This window comes from Budorcas taxicolor, chromosome 11 (genome assembly GCF_023091745.1).
Source record: "Budorcas taxicolor isolate Tak-1 chromosome 11, Takin1.1, whole genome shotgun sequence".
NCBI classification, from domain to species: domain Eukaryota; kingdom Metazoa; phylum Chordata; class Mammalia; order Artiodactyla; family Bovidae; genus Budorcas; species Budorcas taxicolor.
Genome location: NC_068920.1, coordinates 147,361,276 through 147,383,639, shown reverse-complemented (window position 1 = coordinate 147,383,639; position 22,364 = coordinate 147,361,276). Strand labels below are relative to the sequence as shown.

The 22,364-nt window shown below is 53.5% G+C and overlaps 1 protein-coding gene across 1 annotated transcript in view; it reads left to right on the top strand.

The window, feature by feature from the left end:
- ASAP2 (ArfGAP with SH3 domain, ankyrin repeat and PH domain 2) overlaps positions 1-22,364 on the top strand; it is a 156,395-nt gene that overhangs the window by 132,762 nt on the left and 1,269 nt on the right. The window contains exons 18-28 of the mRNA XM_052647444.1: positions 4,359-4,548; positions 5,260-5,345; positions 7,229-7,344; positions 8,373-8,440; positions 9,697-9,810; positions 12,003-12,255; positions 14,739-14,873; positions 16,333-16,501; positions 20,830-20,879; positions 21,346-21,437; positions 21,798-21,920. Of these exons, the coding sequence (XP_052503404.1) occupies positions 4,359-4,548; positions 5,260-5,345; positions 7,229-7,344; positions 8,373-8,440; positions 9,697-9,810; positions 12,003-12,255; positions 14,739-14,873; positions 16,333-16,501; positions 20,830-20,879; positions 21,346-21,437; positions 21,798-21,920 (1,396 nt within the window). The remainder of the gene's footprint in view (positions 1-4,358; positions 4,549-5,259; positions 5,346-7,228; positions 7,345-8,372; positions 8,441-9,696; positions 9,811-12,002; positions 12,256-14,738; positions 14,874-16,332; positions 16,502-20,829; positions 20,880-21,345; positions 21,438-21,797; positions 21,921-22,364) is intronic.

The following is a 22,364-nucleotide window of genomic DNA, read 5'->3' as shown; positions in this document are numbered from 1 at the left end:
AAAAAGAGGAAGAAATAAATAATTTAAAAAAAAGAAATATGTACTCAGAGAGAAGAGAAAATCCATTCACTGAGACAGCCGTCCCCTGGGAGTAACCAGAGCAAGAGCTGCTGGCAGGGCTCCCCCAGGTGTCAGGCAAGGACCCCGAGCAGTGGTGGGGAGAGGGTTTCATGCTGTGGGGGCGGGTCTTTGGAAGCCAAGGTCACAGGATCTGTGTTCTTTGCCCTTGGCTGAGGTGACTTCCCTCCAGGGAGGGAGCTTAGACAGACTAATGGAGGAGAAGGTATCAGGAGGTGAGCGTGGGTGGGGTTGGATTAGTGTCAGTCCTCGTCTGGGTCCTGGAGCAGATGGCGGTGGTGTGGCATTTCCTTGAGATTGCACGAGGTGTGATTTTAGATTCCAGGCACGGGACTTACTGAGTTGGTATCCTCTCCTAACGAGGATCTGAGTTCCAAGTCTGTATCCTTACCCAGACCTGGAGAGACAACAGGGAGGCGTAGAAACCTGCATCCTTGCCCACTGTGGGAGCTGGGGAGGGTTCGTCAGCTTCCCGGGGCCCTTTTCCTTTAATAGAAAGCAGAGGGACTGCCGTCCCCCTGCTCACAGAGCCGCTGGAACGAACATTGGGTGAGGGGGTCACTTACCTCGTGCTTGGTTGGTGTTGGCTGCCCTTGTTGCTCACTGTGGGCATGGGTGCTGAGAAGTTCGGGTCCTCTCGAGGCAGGTGTCCGTGGAGAGGTCCCTTGACATGGGCTGACTGGGTTACAAGAAGGTCTGTTAGGACAGAGACGTCATGGTCCCCTGGGGCACTTCACTTACTGTCTCATAGACACCTGCTCTCACAGTGAAGGGCGTGGTCTCCTGAAACCCTGTAGTATTGATCCACTTTGAACAAAGTATAAGACGTGGTCACTGATTTTTTCCAAGTACCAGGGGTGCTTTATAAAAGCAGAGCACTTGTTTATTTTGGGGGGAAATGGTTCTAAAAAGTGAATCCTGTCTGCATGGGACTCTTGGATATAAATGTTCCATCTACATTGAGCCCTAGCCCTGGCCCCCAACCTTGGCACCAGTGAAAAAGATGTTTACTCCCCTCCTTTTTTTTTTTTTTTTTCCCAAAATGAGGGCAGATGACCAGCGTGACAGCAAACTGGCACCCACGTGGACGCCCCTCAGCTGAAACCAGTTGTGAGCGTAGCTCTGTTTTAAAGCATCTCACCCCACTTTACATTGTACCTAGGTGTCCACATACTTTTTTCTAATAAATCTCACCTTACTCATGTTTGCATGTTCTACCACAGGATGTTGCTTGTGATGGGAAATACTCATACATAAACAATGAATCAGTGAGTCAGAGGTGAAGCTCTAGCTCGGTGACTACTTAGAGAAGCTACTATCTTACTTCCAGATTAAAAGGAGTGCACTGCTCCTGGCTTTATCTCAAAGCAGCACACCATCTGCAGATGAATCTGTTGAAAGGGAAGCCAGAGACCGTCTCGTGGCCTGTGAATCCCCAGATGGATTTGCGGGGGGGGGGGTGCTGAGAGATCTAAATAGGCAGGAAGCAGGGAGCTTCCTGCTCACAGAGGCCAGAATCGTTTCTCTCCTGTGATTCTGGGCGCTCACGCATGCCCTGTCCTTTGGAAGTATAAGAAGCCTCCCTCTCTGAACGCATGCCAAACACATTATTATTAAATTCATTGCTTTCCTCCAAAAGCCTTAACCTTTCCCAAAAAAAGGGGGGGTGGAGGGGTCACACTGGCAGAGTCAACTTCCACCCCAGGAATCCATGGGGCATGCCAAACACATTATTATTAAATTCATTGCTTTCCTCCAAAAGCCTTAACCTTTCCCAAAAAAGAGGGGGTGGAGGGGTCACACTGGCAGAGTCAACTTCCACCCCAGGAATCCATGGGGCCTGGTGTGGCCCAAACAGACCTGTACCTATGCTGGTGGAGGGACCACCTTCCAGGTTTGGGACCCAGAGCCTGGACAAGTGGATAAAACATTTAAAAAGTATAAGGTCCAGTTTAGCACTAGCCCCTTCCTGAGGGTTCGTAGTGATGCTGCCCCAAAGTGATTATTGGAGCCATCTAAGCCTTGACACCTGTCCAGCCCTGCCTCCTGTCATAAGAGACCTGTAGAGTTTCATCAGATGGGTTGTTAGTTTTGTCAAGCCAGGACAGTCACCAGGCAGCAGCCAGAGCATCGCTCTGGCCGGGAGCCCTTGCGAGGAGAGCTCAGTCCAGCGGAGCAGGGCGGCCCTCGGAGCTGCCAGGCTGCTGGAGGGCATGGGCTCACATTCACAACGCTGTTGCGAGGGTCAGATGGACAGCACAGCTCCGCCCGACCTGTGGCCTGCAGTAATTGTCCCCCGTGGGGGACACATGTTAAATCCCCCAGCACAGTTCACGCAAGGCAGCGTCTATGGATACCTAGGTGCTGGTTTATTAGGTGAAGCTGGCAAAGTGTTGTGTGCCCCTGCTGGGATCCTGGAGTTGACCCACCCGGTCCTGAACCCTGGTGGGCTGCAGCAAGGACCCACGTGGGTCGACCTGGGGGCCTTGGTCCGTGACGATCATAGAAGCAGGTGCAGTGGGTGTAGTCCTGGTCCCAGGGTAGGAGCGAGTGGTCCCCCAGCCAGGAAGAGCCGGTGGGTTCCCCCAGCGCCTCTTCACTCCGCGCTGCCCTGGTTATTGCATACAGAATCCTGGGCCTAAGGCCTCAGTGTGCTGTCTCCGTCTCTGTGATCCCGCAGAGGCCTGTGAGCAGAGTCATCGGCTTGTGCACACCTCAACTGTGTGCTTTTGCACAGGATAAGGATGTTTGAGTCGCTGGCCCAGAGTTACCAGGGTGGGGGTTGTGGGGGGGAACACCTTGATCCGTGCTGAATTTTTGTCTTTGGAATTTTTAACAGTTTGGTTGACATATGATTCACGTACCATCACAGTTCACCCATGTAAAGTACAGTTCACTGGCTTCTGGTATATTCTCAGTTGTTATTCCGTCACCACAAGCAATTTTAGAACATTTTGTTCATCCCAGCACAAAGCCCTGTACCTGTTAACCATCCCCTACTCTGTCCCCTTATGCCCCCGCCTCCCCGTAACACCCCCTCCCCCCAGGCTGGGGCCACTGCTCCCCCGCTCCCTATCTCTACGCATTTCAGTGAATGGAATAACACCATGTGTGGTCCTTAGGGTTGGCGTCTTTCATTTAGGATTTCAGGGTGTTTCCAGGGTTCGTCCATGTGAGTGCTTCATTGCTTTTGTGGCTGAGTCGTACTCTTGTTATGTGGACACCACGTCTTTTTTACCTGTTCTTCAGCTGATGGACCCTTATGACTTGGTTGTCGTGGGTGATTAGCGTCTACTGCCCCTCAAACACAGTGTCTAGGCTTTTGTTGTTGCTGTTGCTGCTTGTTATGGTCCTTGGAGTGCTCAGTCCTCTGGGCCAGGAGCCGCTGTTTTTCTTGCTCCGTCTTTCAAGTTCATCAGTACTTTCCAAGGCCCCAAGGACCTGCCGGGAGTGCGGCCAAGTGTCACCTCGTGTGCTTCGCCCAGGCTGTGTGCATTTCACAGATAAGAAGATTTGGGGTCACATACTTGCCCAGGGTCACTTGACAGTCTACGGCGGGGGAGGATTTTGGCTCCCCTGGAGTTGCTGCTGCTCTCCGCTCCTGGGAGAGGTGGGGTCTGTGCCCGCAAGGCCGAGTTAAAGCCAGGAAATAGACCATGAAGATGGACAACTCGTTTGATTTCATGGGGCATGTGGGGAACCTGGCTGCCAGGCATGGTGCCCACCAACAGGAAAACAGTCTTCCCTTGGAGTCTGCCAGTCCCCCCGACCCGGCTGCTTATCCCTTAGACCCAGTCCTTGATACCCCCTGTCTTGGGTGTCCAGCCTCCTGAAAGTGCTAGAGGCAGAGTGGACGTGGGTGCTGCAGGAGAGCCACATGCCGCCTGCCTCCTGCTCTGTCATTTTCTGCCGGTGCTGCTTGTTACCATGTTGTTCAGTCGCCAAGTCGGGTCCAGCTCTTTGCCACCCCATGGACTGCAGCATGCCAGGCTTCCCTGTCCTTCACTATCTCCCAAAGTTTGTTCAAACTCAGGTCCATCGAGTCGGCGATGCCATCCAGCCATCTCATGCTGTGTCACCCGCTTCTCCTCCTGCCCCCAATCTTTCCCAACATCAGGATCTTTTCCAATGACTCAGCTGTTTGCATCTGGCGGCCAAAGTATGGAAGCTTCAGCATCAGTCCTTGTTACCATGAGGGGGTGGGATTATTTTTAACTCATTACAGATGAATGGATGTTACGACCCTTAATCATTTACAGGGCAGTTATGTTTGATTTCAGGAACGCAAGAAAGGACTACATCACTGCCAAGTACATTGAGAGGAAATACGCACGGAAAAAACACGCGGATAATGCGGCCAAACTTCACAGTCTTTGTGAAGCCGTGAAATCAAGAGACATTTTTGGATTACTTCAAGCATATGCTGACGGTGTGGATCTTACAGAAAAAATCCCACTGGCCAATGGACATGTAAGAAAGGACCTGTAAAAACAGAAAGGGTTGGGGGGGGTTGATGGGGAATGACAAAGCAGTGTCATCAAAAGTGCTGACAGTGTCATGAAACACCCTGAGAGAAGAGGCAGTGAGTCCTGGGTGAGAGGAGATTCGTGGTTGATTCTTCAGCCAAACTGTAGTGGCAGCTCTGGGAAGAGAGTCCATCCCCAGGGGAAGGAGGCCTAAGCTTCATTATGCTGATGATTCAGGGAGGGGGTCAGAAACCTTGAGAGGACTTTGCAATGAAACCCCCGAATTTCTCATTCTTTCCCGGGGAGGGAGGAGGACTAGGACCAGTCTCTAAATGATAGGCAGTCTCTAAATTCCCAAGGGCAGAATTTGCCCTGGGGATTGGCTTCCCTGGTGGCTCAGCTGTGAAGAATCTGCCTGCCAGCGTAGGAGACTCAGGTTTGATCCCTGGGTTGGGAAGATCCCCTCGAGGAGGGCATGGCAACCCATTCCAGTATTCCTGCCTGGGAAATCCCATGGACAGAGGAGCTTGGCAGGCTTTGTACAGTCCATGGGGTCGCAAGACACAACTTAGCAATAGGTAACACGTTTTAGAGATGGGTTTTTCAAAGGAGAGACTCAGAGGCTTTTAGAAGAGAAATACACGCTTTCACTCGCACTGGCCGCAGAGCTGAGTGCTCCCCTTGGGACTCTGGAATGTTTCTGTTTGGTCTTCAGGAGCCGGATGAGACTGCTCTCCATCTTGCCGTCAGGTCTGTGGACCGGACTTCTCTCCACATTGTAGACTTTTTAGTTCAGAACAGGTAGGTGTCCTGAAATCAGGGCCGGTGTTTGATTTTGCTCCTGGGTGTTTCTGGGGAAGGGATCAGGGGTTGCCTCACTGCTTCTGTGATGTGGCCAACATGCTGGAATTTCCTCAGGTGTGACTAGGAGTTACGGGACAGTGAAAGGGCTGCAGGTGTGGGGGTTCCTGCGCAGTCTTAACCACTCTTGGTGTCCGCAGCATCCAGCTTCCAGTGTCTGGGGGTCAGGGGGACGCCCCGTGAATAGGTCTGCTGAATTCCAAGCCCCTGGAAAACAGCCTCTGGCTGCAGCCCCCTTGACTGTCAAGTGGGGAGTGGTCCCCAAGAGGTCAGGCAGGGCAGTCCCTAGGCTTGTCCTGTGAGATGGGGGGTGGTCCCCATGACTTCAGGCAGGGCAGCCCCCAGCTTGTCCTGTGGGGTGGGGGTTCCCATGACATCAGGCAGGGCAGCCCCCAGCTTGTCCTGTGAGGTGGGGTCCCCATAACGTAAAGCAGGGCAGCCCCCAGCTTGTCCTGTGGGGTGGGGGTTCCCATGATGTCAGGCAGGGTGCCATGAGCAAAGGGAGAGGGAAGCAGGAAGCAGGGCTCCACCTCCAGCTTGGGCCGAGGCAGGGTTGTGGGTGTTTTGCTTGGTAGGGAAAGCTGTTATTTTCAATTAGAGCGTGCCTGTGGAGAGGACGTGCACGGGCAGTTTCCTTGGCCCCAGCGCTCCCATCAGGTTTGTCCTGCCTTGCTTGGTGCAGGGCTGGCCTGACAGTCGGAGTCCAGTCGTGAAGCCCGGTCGAGGTACATCGTGTCTCCCTGAGCGTGGCTTTGTGGGGAGTCAGGGCAGGGAATGGCCAGAAGCCACAGAAATTCTTCAGCAAGTGCAGAAGCAAGGAGACGTTTTTCATTTTGTGTCTTCTGCCATTCTTGGAGGGAAGACGAAAGAGACGGCTGGGGTTGGAGGAGCTTGGGGGCAGTCAGCTCCTTCCCCAGGAGCTGGGAGCTCACTGGACGCCTGCGGGGAGCTGCCCACCCAGCACCAGGAGCGGGGAGGGGCTCGGAGCAGCTGTGCAGTGCCAGCTCCCTCAGAGCAGACTCTCAGGGGGCAGGAGAAGGGCAACCCTGATCCCTCTTCTCGGGAGCGGGGAGTAGAGAGATGAGAGATCAGGCCCTTTTTTACTGCAAACATAGCTGCTTGGGAAAAAGGAACAGGGAACGTGGCTGGTTTCCCCTTGTCGGGATCCTGAGGCATTGTCTCCCGGTGGTCCCTCTGCGTCCCCACATGTCTGTCCAGGGTGGAGCCCTGCTGTCCCGCTCACAGCATGACAGTGGCTGCCCCACCAGTGGGCTGAGTGGCTCGTCCTGGAATTGTCCAGTCTGTTATGTGTTGGCAGAACCCGTGTGGTCCTCTCGTTCTCCCAGAGCCTGTTTTCAGGGTGGTCCAGGGCGAGCCAGCTCAGAGGAGCCTGGTGACTCTAAATTTTAGAAAAAGTGGCTTTTCCCCTTCCTGGTAAGAGTGTCGTCAGTAGGATGAAAAGAGCTCAGCCCAGCCTTCCATGCAGTGAGACACACTGGTGGGGCCTTAGCAGTGCAGCGGGAGGGACCCCAGTTCACCCGTCCCTCTCCCAGCCCCTGCTCAGGGGTGCACAGGTGCCTTGCCCCCTTTTTGGCCGGCTCTGCCATCGTCGTTTATTCCCTGACAGCCTTAAGCCCAGGCCTCCTCCTGCCACAAGCTGGGCTGGCGCTGTGGCCCGCCACCCCTGGAAGAGGACGAGAGACCCTGCCGGCCTTGAACCCTGGCACTGACTGCCTCTCCCGCTTCCGAACCCCAGTCCCCTGCGCAGCAACCCAGCGCTCTGACCTGAGACCTCTCTCTCTCTCTCTGTCCGTTCTTGCCAGTGGGAACCTGGACAAACAAACGGGGAAGGGGAGCACAGCCCTGCACTACTGCTGCCTGACCGACAGTGCCGAGTGCCTGAAGCTGCTGCTGCGGGGCAAGGCCTCCATTGGCATTGGTGAGCCTCAGCCCCACCTCTTCCCCTGACCCCTCTGGCCACTGGGCTCCGGGCAGAGCTGGGAAGCCAGCGCCACCTAGCAAGACAGGGCCCGCTCTGCCAGGCTGCTGAGGTCCGATACTTATCAGCAGTTTTGCTCTGCTGTCTTGTGGACTTGCCCCCGTGTTGCAGACATTTTCTGGGCTCTGAGAGGCAGAGGGTGGCCTACAGCTGTTAACTGGTGGCCCCATGACCCTAGACAAGGTTCAGGCATCTTGCCCTCTTCTTCCTGACTCCACCTGAGATCAGACTTGGTCCCTCAGTGGCCCTAGGTGGGCACGTTTACTGCTGGGAGTCACTGCCCACTGCCCCTCTGTTCACTGGCATGGAGCCTCCTCCATGAGCGACCATGTCTGCTTGGCTTCCATCGCTTCCTCCTCTCAGGGCCCTGACCTGCAGCTGGCTGGGCAGAGCCTAACCCCCAGGACATCTGGCTGTGATGGGTCCTGGGGAGGAGCTTTGAAGAATTATCAAACAGAGAGCCAAGACTGGAAAAAAGGCTCATGCCTGCTTGAGAGCCGAGTTTTTTATTTTTTAATTAATCATCCAACCTCATTGACTGAGGCTTGTTTAGAGGAAAATACACAATTCCAAATTTACAGACTACTTATTAATAAGAGGAGATGTAAAGTCTTTCAGCCAGGTGCCTGGAACTAGATTAGCAGTGCTTTTGGTTAGAGAATTACCATGAACTGCTTTACTCAGTGAATTACGCCTTGGATATTTATTTTTACATTCGTTGGCTTAACTTTAGTGCTTTTACTTTCATGATTAATTCAAACCTTGTCTAAACGTTACTGACTGCACACTGCTTAGTTCTGTGTGATTTCAGAACAGTTGAGCCCCGATGGGGGCTAAGTCGCCGGAATTCATTAGTCAGGACCAGTGTCATTTGGGCTGCTTGACTGGGTCTCTATTTAATAGTCTCTGGGCATCAGACCTTTGCTTGATTTGGCCACAACATGTCCTTTCATCCCACCGTCCCTTAGCTAACGAGTCAGGAGAGACACCACTGGACATCGCCAAGCGACTCAGGCACGAGCGCTGCGAGGAGCTGGTGAGTCTCCCCCGGTGGGGTGGGGGATGCCCCTCGGGGAGGGTCCGCAGGAGGGTCCTGAGCAGATCCCAGTGTCCTAGAGGGGACAGCTCGGAGCAAGTGTCCTGGGGCACCTTTAGAGAGGAGGGGACCACCTGCCTAGCGGTGACACTTTTGGAACATGAGTCAGTATTTTCTGGTTGGACTTGCTGGCGGCTCTGGCTTTGGGGGTGAGTTTCCTGCAAACTCCCCAGGTTTGCAGGGAGCTCCACTGCTGTGGCTTGGGAAGGACGTGCCAGCTCTCCCCATTGTTGCCTTGTTTGTAAAGTGGAGTAGGCTACACCAGTCTGTAGGGTCGTTGTGTACTTGAACCCTGTGAAGCCGTGGGCACGTACTAAGTGCTCAGTAAACAGAGCCATTGACAGTCGCTGCTATAGAAGATGAGGAACGTTATTATTATTCCTGAGCTCTCTGTGTCCATTAACTCATTTAATCTTGATAACCCTTAGGACACTGATTAGTGGGTGCCTACTGTTACCCCTTCAGACACTGATTAGTAGGCGCCTACTGGTTCCCATTAGGGTACTAATTAGTGGGCGCCTACTGTTACCCTTTAGGACACTGAGTAGTAGACACCTACTGTTACCCCTTAGGACACTGGTTAGTAGGCACCTACTCTTACTCCATTTTACAGATGAGGAGACAGCTTCAGAGGGTTAAATAACTTGCCTGTGATCACATGGCTACTGTCTGGCTTTGGAGAAAATTTAGACCCTAATGTGCTAAGACACCCATTTGTCTGATACAATAACTTCTCACCTGTGCATCTAGAATGAAACCAGCTGTCCACCTTCCCGGAGAAAGCTGGGAAAGCAGTCATTCACATCATTTTCCGCAGGGCTTAATTCTCTTGTTCTGGTCAGGAAAAGTGGGGTCTACAGGTAGCGGGCTTGTTCCTTCTTGAATTAAGTGCTCACTGTGCGGTTGTGGGTACCCAAGGGCTGGCCATCACCTTTTAGATCTCAAACACTCCTCGGCTGCACGCTGTGACTTTGCAGCTTACAAAGCACTAAATGGGAGTTGTCGGGTTTGAGCTTCCAGGGTATGTGTGGATTCGGGAGGGGCGACTGGCCTGAGAAACAGCAAATAAGCCAGCCTGATGCTGGGGCACAGCTCATCTGGGGTGCCGGCCTGCTGCCTGCTGCCTCTAGATCCACATCTGCTTTACAAGGTTGAGCGTGTGAGTAGCGTCCCTGACGGCCCATTGTCGTTCTCAGCTGAACCAGGCCTTGTCTGGGAGGTTTAATTCTCACGTTCACGTGGAATATGAATGGCGACTGCTCCACGAAGACCTGGATGAAAGCGATGATGACATGGACGAGAAGTTGCAGGTTTGTGCCAGCTTGTAAAACGTGAAGAGTTTTATGATGAGCATCCTTCAGAGCGGTGTGGGTCCTGGCCTATATTTAGGGCAGAAAGCTGTTGTAGGAAAGGAAATAGAGTTTACCTTTTGCTTCTGCTGATCTCAGTAGTTCTTGGGTTTTACCCATCCCACAACTGCCCCTCTCTCCCAGCTCCTACAGATGTGGCTTTACGGAACATTAGTTATGTTATCATGGCAGCTGCTCACCTTCTGATACAAAGGAGAGATACAAGAGGGCCTCTGATTCTGGTGGATGTTAGAGGAAGCTCTCTCACTGAAAATGATGTGATGAAAAGCCATGTTTCCCCCAGGAGTAGTTATTGTGCTCACCAAGTTGATCTTTAAAACCTTCACTGAAATCAGTGACCCTTAGAGCTCATCTGGTCCAACCCTTTCCTGTATCACATGGTTCATTCAAGCCTCAAGACTGAGAGGCTGGCTTGGCCACAGTGAAGCCAGCACTTGGAGACTGCCCAGGGGCCCTTGCCTCTTCGTCCAGCTGCTCCTCAAGATGCTCTGGCTTGTGCACTTGGGGGCACCCCTGGAAGGTAACCACCTTCACACCCGTCTCAGAGGTCAGAGTCAGACCCAGGACGACTACTCCAAAACCTATATGCCTAGAAGCTGTGAAATTAGTGGGAGTGCCATGATGTAATGTTTTAATTCTTACTAATGGACTTTAATGTCCTCACATGTATATTTCAGAAATATATGGCATTTCTGAAAGCTGTTGGACTATTCTGTTTCTTAGAATAAGGAATTTCTGAGTTCGCTGTAAAACAACGTCAAAGTGAGAGAAGCTGGTTATTTTATATTTAGATTTTCCTTTCAAAAAAGTGAGGGTTTGGGACTTCCCTGGTGGCCCAGTGGTTAAGACTCCACGCTCCTAATGGGGGGCACAGGTTTGATCCCTCCTTGGGGAGCTAAGATCTTGTATGGGTCAGCCAAAAAATAAATAAATAAATAATACAATAAAATTTTTTTTTTTTTAAAAAAAGAGAAGCTTTGAAACATCTGCCCCAGCATGAGTGCCTCTTGGTCAGGCACACGTCACGTTGTCAGGCTCCCAGGGTCATGTGGGCAGTGACTGGGCGGGTCCTATGGTCCCAGTGAAAGCCCAGCAGCAGTGCCAACACTCATGCCCCCCACTCCACCATGCATCACCCCCAGCAGAGAGCGGCGGGCATGGTTCACACATGGTTTAAACTCTGTAGAAGAACCACTGGCCATTGAGCTCTATGCATTGGAGCCAAGTGTGAGCCTTTGGTTGGCCAGAGCCTTGACCAGACAGGTGGTCGTGTGAGGGCAGGTGGGTGTGACAGCCAATACTCATACCTGCTAAATTCTGGGCTCTGTGCCGGTAGTTAAATTTGTACCCATTTAACAGATGAAAAATAGGATCAGCAGGGCTAGTTTGCTCAAGATCACAGCTGTTAAAACAAAGCTGACATTTGAGATAGGAGTTTGATTGAATTTACCCAAGTCCCTGGTTCCATGCACATGACCTTCAGCTGGAGCAAGGGTCAGCAAACCCGTAAAGGGCCGGATGACAGATGTTTTAAGCTTGTGGGCCTAAAATAACGAGCCTGCGTTCCAGCTCCTCTCCTCCAGGGTGGTAGGAGAGCAGCCATGGGCAGTGTGTAAACCGCAGGCATGGCTGCTTTCTGCTAACGTTTTACTTATTAAAACAGGTGGTGGTCCCACAAGTCATAATTGCTGACCCTGAGCTAGGGGACTCTTTAGAGTCCTAGTTCTATGGGAGGAAGGCATTGATCTCCCCTGAATTAGCTGTGTGGCTGTTGGGGATCGGTCACAGCTGTGGGTGCTATCTGAGAGGATGCTCGTGGAGGGGACGTGCAGTGAAAACACAGCTAAACTGAGCCAACTCCGGCTGGTACAGATACAGCAGCTTATATTCTAAGTTCTTCCTGGAATGAAGAATTGCAGGTTCTTGTAAAGCGCGGCTCTTTTGGTGGGTGTGTCCATTAAGAGACACGCTAAGAGTGAGGTTTAGGTCTCGCTGCTGTCCTGTAACGGCAGAAATGCGCTGTGCCCAGGTGGTTGAGTGGCGTGCCTGGGCTTGTCACAAGCACATCCATAGCCGTGACTCGGATGTCAGTGCATCTGTGTCTCACACACCTCTGCCTACCACCCCCGCAGCCCAGCCCCAGTCGGCGAGAAGACCGGCCTGTCAGCTTCTACCAGCTGGGCCCCAGCCAGCTGCCGTCCAGCGCTGCAGCTCTGGCGAGAGACACCGGCAGCCTGGCCAAGGACAAGCAGAGGGGCTTCGTGCCCAGCCTCCTGCAGAACGAGACATACGGTGCCATCCTGAGTGGCAGCCCACCGCCCACCCAGCCTGCGGCCCCTGGCTCGGCCAGTGCCCCCCCACTCCCGCCGCGGAACGTTGCCAAAGGTACGTACTGAGAAGTTGGTCACCCTTGGTGCGGGAGCGCTGTGTTTGGGGTCACGCTTTGGGGACTCTCTTCTTGCTCTGTCCCCAGCTAGCTCGCCTGTGGACCAGCGTCAGGACGTGTTTTTCTTTTGGGTCTTTTGTTTTGTACTTAACATTCTTTGCTTCCAAAATGAGCTCCATCATTCTTAGGATGGTGGGAGTGTGTCTTGGCTTCGTTCTTGTTCCGGGCAGGGAGGTGGCTTGTGTGACTCAGGGAACACAGGGACTGCACTGGGCAGGCCTGGGATGGCCGGGTGAGCCCTGTCGCTGTCCCGGGGTGTTTCCCGCAGACCTGCTTCCTGGTGCTTTTCTTTTTGCTGTCCACCCCTCCCTTTGTCTCCGTTCTTTCCCTTTCTCTCTCTCTCCTGCCTGTACCTGGCCAGCTTGTAGCATCTGATTATTTCTTCTCTCTGTGATTTCCCCATGAAGTGAAAGATAGAAAGATGCTAATTTGGGAAGCGGTGCTCAGCCTAGCTGTAAAAATACAGAATAGTCCCCGAGGGTCCTGCTGGCGCTTCAAGTGCTGAAGCTTTGCTGTGCTGGCCTCAGTCGCTCTTTCACAGCATAGTGAGTTTGACACCACAGATGCTATTTTCTATTTTTATAAAAATGGAAACTGAAGGCCCACCCACAAAGGTTAAGTAATTTACCCAGCACTGGAGGCCCACTGGCCATTGTGCTGCTTGAAGGTAGGTTCAGCAGGTAGCCAGGCTGGCTCTATGCTGGGGCTCCAGGAGGCTTCCCCAGGGGCGGGGGGCAGGAGCCTGCCCTGGGTGTGAAATCCAAGCCCCATGGCTGCTCTAGGCTGATGGTGGCCCCAGAAGTAGGTCCCAGATTGCATTTTGCAACCTCAGAGAGGGGCATGTAGCCGAGTGGCAGTGATCCTGGGAGGCCCGAAGTCTGTGCTCACAGTGTGGGATGGCTGTTGTCCCCCCACCCCAGGAGGCTTCCCCAGGGGCGGGGGGCAGGAGCCTGCCCTGGGTGTGAAATCCAAGCCCCATGGCTGCTCTAGGCTGATGGTGGCCCCAGAAGTAGGTCCCAGATTGCATTTTGCAACCTCAGAGAGGGGCATGTAGCCGAGTGGCAGTGATCCTGGGAGGCCCGAAGTCTGTGCTCACAGTGTGGGATGGCTGTTGTCCCCCCACCCCCATCGCCCCGCCCTGGCTGTGGTGCAGGCCTTTCTACACAGCTCTGGCTCGGTGCTCAGGGAGGCCCAGAGGTCATGGGCTACCCTGGGCAGACCTCGGAAACCAGCCCGCCCCCTCCCGCAGAGCCCGTTCCTCCTCCTAGGCCTGCAGGGAGCCCCTGTGTGAGGAACGAAGTCACGTCCCGCAGCTGGAAGGGGCCCCAGTGTGAGGGCTGCTGTGGTCAGGGGATCTCATGGGGGAGGCTTGTCGCCTCCGCCTCCCTCCTCCCAAGTCCCAGGTGTGTGTGTTGTCTTGTGAGGCTGGAGCTAAATGGTTAGGTCATCCCCACCTTGTGAGTGGCTTTTCCTGACTGTGTGTCGTGGGCGGAGAGGTTTTCTTTTGCTCTGTTGGGTCACAGAACAGTGGTAGAAAGCTGTTCACCTGTGTTTCTTGGCTTCCTTCAAGTCTTAGTATGAGAAGGGTTTGGAGGATTCCCCGTGTCTTCCTTTGATGATGGAGATCGCCCTTCACCCCCTCCAGCCCCCTAAAGCCTATCTTTGTTTTCCATCTGTTCTACCCTTGATCCACGTGGAGTATCCACCCAGCAAATGGAAGAAGGTCAGCGCTGTCCCCGTCAGCAGATGTGGGAAGACTCCCCCACCCCAGGTCTGCCCTATGTGGCTGTGGCCTGTTTTCATCTCCAGGCCCAGCCGGCCATGTGGGCCACACGCAGCCTCAGAAGCGGTCACGCCTGTGCCCTGGGCAGACACCACTCTGTGAGGAGGAGCGGGCAGAGGAAGGGTGTCACCAGTTGCCAGGGTCCAACCAGAAATACATCTGCCCTTCACCAGCTGTGTGTGACTTGGCCCTCCTCTCGTGTGCTCTGTCTGAGGACGTGTGCCCCCTTGGTCGAGGTGCTGACCCCACGGGAGGATGTAAACGGGTAGAGACAAGCAGATGTCCCATCCCCAAGCGCAGCGCTCAGGAGGTCACTGTGGTTATCATTTCCCTTTTCAAACTGTACTTCCATTAGAGAAATCGGTAAGATGGAGACCAACTGGGAATTTTCCCAGGAGCATCATTGGTTTGGTGTGTATTGGTATCTGTCTTCCAGGTGCCAGAAAGAATTTTTTTTTTTTAAACAAATGAGCATCCTGTTTGTGGTCTTACCGCTGTTCTGTCCACAGAAGGGTCACATTTCCTGCCGTACAGGGAGAGGATCAATAATGCCGTGTTCTGTTTCTGTTTTTGTTCTGTGCTCCTGCGTGCGTGTGCATGCCTGCGTGTGCATGGGCGTGCGTGTGCGTGCGTGTGCAGCTCAGCCAGCCTCCTCCGCTAACGCCCCGTGGAAGACAAACTCTGTAAGCGTGGACAGTATAAGCCGGCAGCGATCTTCGTCAGATCCGCCCGCTGTCCATCCACCGCTGCCCCCTCTCCGCGTGACATCTACCAGTACGTTTTTTTTTTCCCTTTCTCCTTTCTTGCCGTCGGGCTTCGTACAACACGGATGGCTGGTGGGGAGAAGTGGGGGGTGGTCCTCTCGGCTGCCCCGGCCTGCACGCTGCTGAGGGCTCCTCCGTGGCCGCCTCCCTGCAGCCCCCCTCCTCCCCGGCGGCTGGCTGCTGTCTGTCCCACTCCCCACGGGGGTCACCCCCACCCCTCCTCCATCTCCAAGCACTCCAGCAGCGTTTCTTTCTCTCCACGTCGGTGCCGGGGCTTCCTCTGGCTGTTCCATGCTTCAGGGCACCAGGGTGTGTTCCTGTGGATTCGAATCTGCTCTGTGTTTCCCTTCAGTGTCACGTGTGCACCGGGGGGAGGGTTGGGGGTAGCGACTAGACCAGGAGGTGAGGCCTGGGTGCTGTAGGAGGAGGGGCTCCAGCCTCTTGGAGTGCAGGTCCGCTCCAAGAGCGCTGAGGGTTTCCCTGGGTTTCCATAGCTGGAGTTAAGGTGGGAGAGGCCACCTGGCTGCAGTCGGTGCCCTCCGGGTGCTGGAGGCCGAGCAGGCAGCTGCCTTGGGGAGGGCCTTCCAGAGGCTGGGGTGGGGCAGGGGCACCCAGGTCCGGGGGCGGCAGCGAGGGGGTCAGTGGTGAGAGGCGCCCAGCAGGTCTCCGAAGCCCACTCTTCTGCCTCATGGTCCTGCGTCCCCAGGGCTGTAGATAGGCATGCAAGAGTCTGCCTTTTAACTTTGCTTTTAAAGCTTATGAAAAAAGGAAAGAAAGCCTGAATTGGACCTCTCCCTGCTCAGCCAGCACCCTCCGCCTCCGCTGTCCGGGGCCAAGGCTCCTGAGGTGTCCAGGTCCAGGCCCAGGGGCAGGTTGCTGCCTCTGCTCGGACCGCAGGACGCGGGTACTGGCTGTTGAGAGGGGTGCTGATGTTTTTCAGCAAACGGGAAGGAGGCTCAAGGTCCGGCCTCTTGTCTTACCAGCCCCGTGCCCTTGCTGAAAGCCTCGGCTCCCTCATTCTCTGTTAAACGTAGAGAATATAACTTGCTGCCCTGTCCCCTTACAGACAGGAAGCCTTCACGGTGTTGGCTCTTCACAGACTGACCCCAGACTGACCGGTGATATGGGTGGGCCCCAGGCCAGGACCCAGGCCAGGCCTCCTACAGCTGCTTCCCCAGGTTCCCTGGAGGATCGAAGACCCAGTTGGCTTCCCCAGGGGGCGGTTCTAGCTGAGAAAACACCCCCAGGCTCATGGAATCATTTTAATCCTCCCTTGAGACCTGGAAGGACTCTCTGCCAATACTGCTGTCTGAAAGTCTTTGGTGGAAGTGGGTGTTTTTCCCGTGAAATAGTGGAAGGAGAAAAGGAAGCCCTTGTTGGAGGATCCTCGGGTGGGGAGCCTGGGAATATGACGCCTGGAGGCTGACCCTCTGCGTGTGTGTCTCTCTCTTTCTTTTTTCTCTCTGCAGACCCCCTGGCTCCCACGCCTCCCCCTCCGGTGGCCAAAACACCCAGTGTGATCGAAGCCTTGAGCCAGCAGAGCAAGCCAGCCCAGCCCGGACTCCCGCCCAGCAAAGCCCCGCCACCCTTGCCGCCCCAGCCGCCTAGCCGCCTCCCCCAGAAGAAGCCTGCTACCGGGTAACTCCTGCTCATCTGTGTCCCCCTCGGGCCAGCCAGGTCACCATCCATGCTTCCTGCCTTCAGGGGGCTTCCCAGTGCACCTGCCCCACAACTTAACCTGCTGGGGTTTCTCTGCATGTTTGAAATTGTCCACATTTCAAATCCTGCTGTGACCCCTGAGGTCAAGTGTTGCATGACTAATTCATTATGTTTCAGGGGTCTTCAAAATAATTTACCAAGAATATTTAAACTGCAAACATTTCATACCAATGCGTGTCTTATATCCACATGATGAATTTAGATTTCTGTCGAATATAGACACTGGGACTGGGGGAGTTAAAGTCCTCAAGACACGGGGCCTGTAGGTCTTACTTGTTCACTCATAGGATTATCTTGAATACGTGGACTCTTTGCAGTGCAGGGCATGTATTTTCAACAAACTAGGACATTCTCCTACATAAACATAATGCAGCCAGCCAGATCAGGAAATTAACGTGGTTGTTATTGTTTAGTCGCTAAGTTGTGTCCGACTCTGCGACCCCATGGACTGTAGCCTGCTAGGCTTCTCTGACCATGGGATTCTCCAGGCAAGAATACTGGAGTGGGTAGTCATTTCCTTCTCTGGTGGATCTTCCTGACCCAAGGATCGAGCCCATGTCTCCTGCATTGGCAGGCGGATTCTTTATCACTGAGCCACCTGGGAAGCTCTTAACCTGGATACTACCTTCCAAAACTCAGACTCCAGGTTTTGCCATTTGTCTAAATAAATGTCCTTTACCACATTTATCGTAGTAAAGCTCATGGGATCCAGTTCATGGCTTTCAGTCTGGATCTTTATGGTAGAGAAATGGTTCCTTTTAGTGGAATGATACTTAGATGCCAAGATCTGGGTGCTTGGTGTCTTCATTGCCATTGGATTGTCAGTGCTCCCCGGCAGGCCTTCTGAGTGATCGGAACTAGGGATACACACGTGTATATTCATACATGTACATGCATGCTTGTATGCATGTATAAACACATTTATTTCTGTTTCTTGTCTATATGGATGGAAATCCATGAGTTTACACTCTCTCCAATTTCTCTGGTTCTGAGTAACAAACCACACCAAAATGTATTGACATAAGACACAACTGTCTTATTATGCTCATGAGTTTGGGTCAGCACAGGGGGAGTGGCTTGTGTTTGCTTGACAATATCTGGGCCTTTAGCTGAAAAGACTCGAGGGCTGGGGGTTATTCAACAGAGATTCATCAGAGGAGGCCTCCCCAGTCCACATATATGGTTGGTGCTGGCTGTCAGCTGGGACTCCAGCTGGGGCCCTCGCCTGGAATACTTAACATGTCCTGGCCCGTCTCACATCAGGGTGACTGGGCCCAAGAGCAAGTCCTGGAAACCAGCAGGACATCATGTCTGCCTTCTGCTACTGCTCGGCACAGGCAGAGCCTGGACTCGGTCAGGGGAGGGTGGGGCATTACAGTGGCCGTGCAGTCCATTCTCGATGTTTTAAACACTCCACAGGATTCATTCTATATAGCTTTTTATTCCTTTCTGCACTTGTTAATCCCTTTTCTAATGGTAAAGAAGTCTGGCTCCCATGTTTACTTAACCGTTATGAAACGCATCTCCCATCTCCGCCTTCTCCTCTGTGCAAAAGCCTCCTCTCCCTGCTGGAATCTGGGACCCTCCTGGGTCTCCAGCTCCCCTGACAGGCCAGGCCCTGCCCCCAGCCAGGTGGATGCCTTCCTGTGTCCCTTCAGGCAAACCCCCGTCAGGCCCCCGTCCATGGACACCTTGGGCTCTGACTCCCTGGGGTGAGGTGGTCTGTTTTCATCCCTTCTCCCAAGTAAATGGTGGAGCCTCTCAACATAGAAACTACATCCTGCATCTGAGAAATCTTCATTGATTTTTTTTTTTTTTAATGTCTTAGCATCTGTATTTTTCTGTTCTAAGTTGTAGTCTAATTCTTACTAGTTGGATATCAGATCCCCTTGGCCTTTCCTCTATGTGTATCACCCTTTCTCTTTATTAGAGTAAGCTGATTGCTCTAACAGCCTACCCCTGGACCATCTCAGTGGTTTAACATAAGGAATTCACTTCTTGCTCCCACGAGGTTGAGTGTCCCCATTTTGCTTATACAGCAAACCCAAGGGGGTGAGTCAGAGACTCAGACCCCTTCTACTTCTCACTCCAGCATCTTTATCCCCTGGGCCAAGGGTTAATTCAAGATTGCCGGGAGAAATATCAATAACCTCAGATACGCAGATGACACCACACTTACGGCAGAAAGTGAAGAACTAGAGAGCCTCTTGATGAAAGTGAAAGAGGAGAGTGAAAAAGTTGGCTTAAAACTCAACATTCAGAAAACTAAGATCATGGCATCTGGTCCCATCACTTCATGGCAGATAGATGGAGAAACAATGGAAACAGTGTCAGACTTTATTTTGGGGGGCTCCAAAATCACTGCAGATGGTGACTGCAGCCCTGAAATTAAAAGATGCTTGTTCCTTGAAAGAAAAACTATGACCAACCTAGACAGCATATTAAAAAGCAGAGACATTACTTTGCCAACAAAGGTGCATCTAGTCAAAGCTACGGTTTTTCCAGTGGTCATGTATGGATATGAGAGTTGGACTATAAAGAAAGCTGAGGGCAGAAGAATTGATGCTTTTGAACTGTGGTGTTGGAGAAGACTCTTGAGAGTCCCTTGGACAGCAAGGAAATCCAACCAGTCCATCCTAAAGGAAATCAGTCCTGAATATTCACTGGAAAGACTGATGATGCTGAAGCTGAAGCTCCAATACTTTGGTCACTTGATGTGAAGAACCAACTCATTGGAAAAGACCCTGATGTTGGGAAAGATTGAAGGTAGGAGGAGAAGGGGACGACAGAGGATGAGATGGTTGGATGGCGTCACTAACTCAATGGACATGAGTTTGAGTAAACTCCGGGAGTTGGTGATGGACAGGGAAGCCTGGCGTGCTGCAATCCACGGGGTCACAAAGAGTCAGACATGGCTGAGCGACTGAACTGACTGAAGGTTAATTCTGCAGGAGGAGAAACGGAGGGCTGGCAAACCCCTGGGGCCTGAGTGATGCTCTCACTCAGGCCAGTCCCGTGGCCCCACCTAGAGGCAGGGGCTGGAAGTGCAGTTGCACTGCAGAGGGGCCAGCTCCCAGCCCCCTTCTGGTTCTCCAATCTGGCCTTGTTTTCCTGCTTGCTTGCTTTTCACAGTCAGCTTTCTAGGAGATTTTCTCGGCTTTTTGCCGTCGTATAATGTTCTTGTTAATAGTATCCTATTGGTTTCACGGACTCACTTTCTGTCATCTTTTCCACGATTCTTTCCATTCTGACTTCTGTTATATCATAGACATTTCCCATAAGTGTGGTCTTCCCTGTCGCTAAGTTGCCCCTTCAGATGCAGCATTAGAAGCTGGCAGACTGCACCCTGATGCACAGAGCTGCTGGCATGGGTCTTGCCATAGAGCAGTCTCCCTGGGTGGCCCTGGTATTGGACACCGCAGGTTGCTTAGAGAACAGACTTCTAGTCTATTGCCTGAATGGAGCATGTTTTCTGGGAATTGAATGTAGAAATAAAGGTAAGCTTTCACTCGGCCCCTCGGTCCTGAGGGGAGCCGAGCCATGGTCAGTCTTGAGGGGTTACAGCAGGGGTCACAGTACAGAGGATGACACAGGCCAGGGCCCAGGCAGTCCTGGCAGAGCCCCCAGGACCTGGGGATTAATCTAGCCCCACCTGACACAGGAGGAGACCTGGGCCGCGTGGGACGGGAACGTCAGAGGCAGAGCTGATTCTCAGTGCCCAGCTTCCTGCCCAGACCCAGGGTGTCGGCTGCAGACTCACATAGGACAGGAGAGTCCCCGGAGGAGCCTAGTTTTGGAATCAGGAACCGCTGGGGTCTAGCGCTGTCCTCTGGGTCTCTCATTCTTTCTTTTTCCAAGAGAAAAAGAATTAATTTGGATTGGCAGTTGATAAAATTAGCTTGCCCGTTTTCAGTTTGAACACAGGTCCCATAGAACAGGGAGTGAGGTAGGGCAGTCACGTGCCTTTCAGGCTTCCTGTACCAGTGACTCTTGGCTGCCCAGGGGGTGCTCATGGTCAAGAACCCGCCTGCCGATGCAGGAGACGTAAGTGACGTGGGTTCGATCCCTGGGTCAGGAAGAGCCCCTGGAGAAGGGCATGGCAACCCACTCGAGTATTCTGGCCTGGAGAATCCTATGGACAGAGGAGTCTGGTGGGTTACAGTCTGTGGGGTCGCACAAAGTCGGACACGACTGAGCAACTTAGCATGCACGCATGTACCAGTGACACTATTTCCCCTTCTTTGTAGGCCTGACAAGTCAAGCCCACTGATTAACAAAGGCCAGCCGAGAGGACCTGGTAATTATTTCACGTGAACTGGTCTGTGAGGGCAGAGTTGGGTATGTGTCCTGTTGCGGTCAGCCCTGTCTCCTGGCCCAGCTGTCCTGTCCAGGGCAGGGCAGCCACCCTGCCCCCTGCAGAGCCCCTGATGCCCTCGTTCCCGGGGCTGCTGAGTACCATACCCCACATTCCACTCCCCTTCTGTCACTGGGGGTGGGTGGGGGGCCTGGCAGGGGATGGGGGTGCTGGTCAGTAGAGGAGGTTATAGCTTCTGCTCCATGGTGACAGCTGCAGGCCAGCACACTCTACAAAGGCCACAGGGAAGTCACAAGTTTCTTTGGCCTTCAGGGGACTTCCTGTCAATGATTAGCAAAACCCAGGAAACCTGCCTTGTGAATCTGACACAATGGCTGTTACGTTGGTTCTGTCTCATGGTGATGGCTGAGGGGGCATATTGTGAAGTTGATTCATTTTGGCCCTAAAGCAGTGGACCTCTCTGGAACAGACACTCTGGGTCCTCTGTCCAATGCCGTGGTCATGCAGCCCCCCGCGCCTATGCCCAGGAAGTCCCAGACGGTGAGTGGACGAGCCTCTTCTTTTCTGCCTCTCTGCTCTGGCCAGGAGCGTGCGGGTTATCCTCCAAGGGCTCACATCTAAGCCGGACGTGGCCCAGAGCTCACAGCTGAGGGGCTGGCTCCAGGATCGACCCCTGTCTGCACACTAGGCTGTCACTCTCTTCCCTGGGCTGGCCTCCTCCAGGAAGTTCCCCTGCCACCAGCTGCACTGAGCCTCCCCAAGTTGGGTACCCGGGTGGGTACACAGGCCTGCACGCTTGCAGGCCCCAGGGACCCATTGAAAGCAAGGCAGCCTGGTTCCCCCCTGAGCACGTGTGTCTTCCCACACACTGAGCTCTGAGCCCCCTTCTCCTTGACGCAGACCAAGCTGAAGCCCAAGCGGGTCAAAGCCCTGTACAACTGCGTGGCCGACAACCCCGATGAGTTGACGTTCTCCGAGGGGGATGTGATCATCGTGGATGGCGAGGAGGACCAGGAGTGGTGGGTGAGTCTGGGCCTGAGGGGGTGTTTCCCGCCACTTCCGAGGCGATCCCCCTTGGGTGGGCGGGCCACGTGGGCTACAGCTTCCAGAGTACACCTGAGGGTCTGCGAGGAGGATGTGGCCTTGGGAGTCTTGGGCTGCTGCCTGCGCAGTGCAACGACAGATCGGTGCTTTTTAAACTTTAGATTCTGACCAGCAGTGGATGTGTGCTTAGTAAGTCGTGTCTGACTCTCTGCGACCCCATGGACTGAAGCCCGCCAGGCTCCTCTGTCTATGGGATTTCCCAGGCAAGAATACAGAAGTGGGTTGCCATTTTCTTCTCCAGGGGATCATCCCGACCCAGGGATCACACCTGGGTTTCTTCTATCTCCTGCTTTGGCAGACCGGTTCTTTTTCCCCTGAATCACCAGGGAAGCCCAGTGAGTGGACAGTGGAAACCTGAAGTCA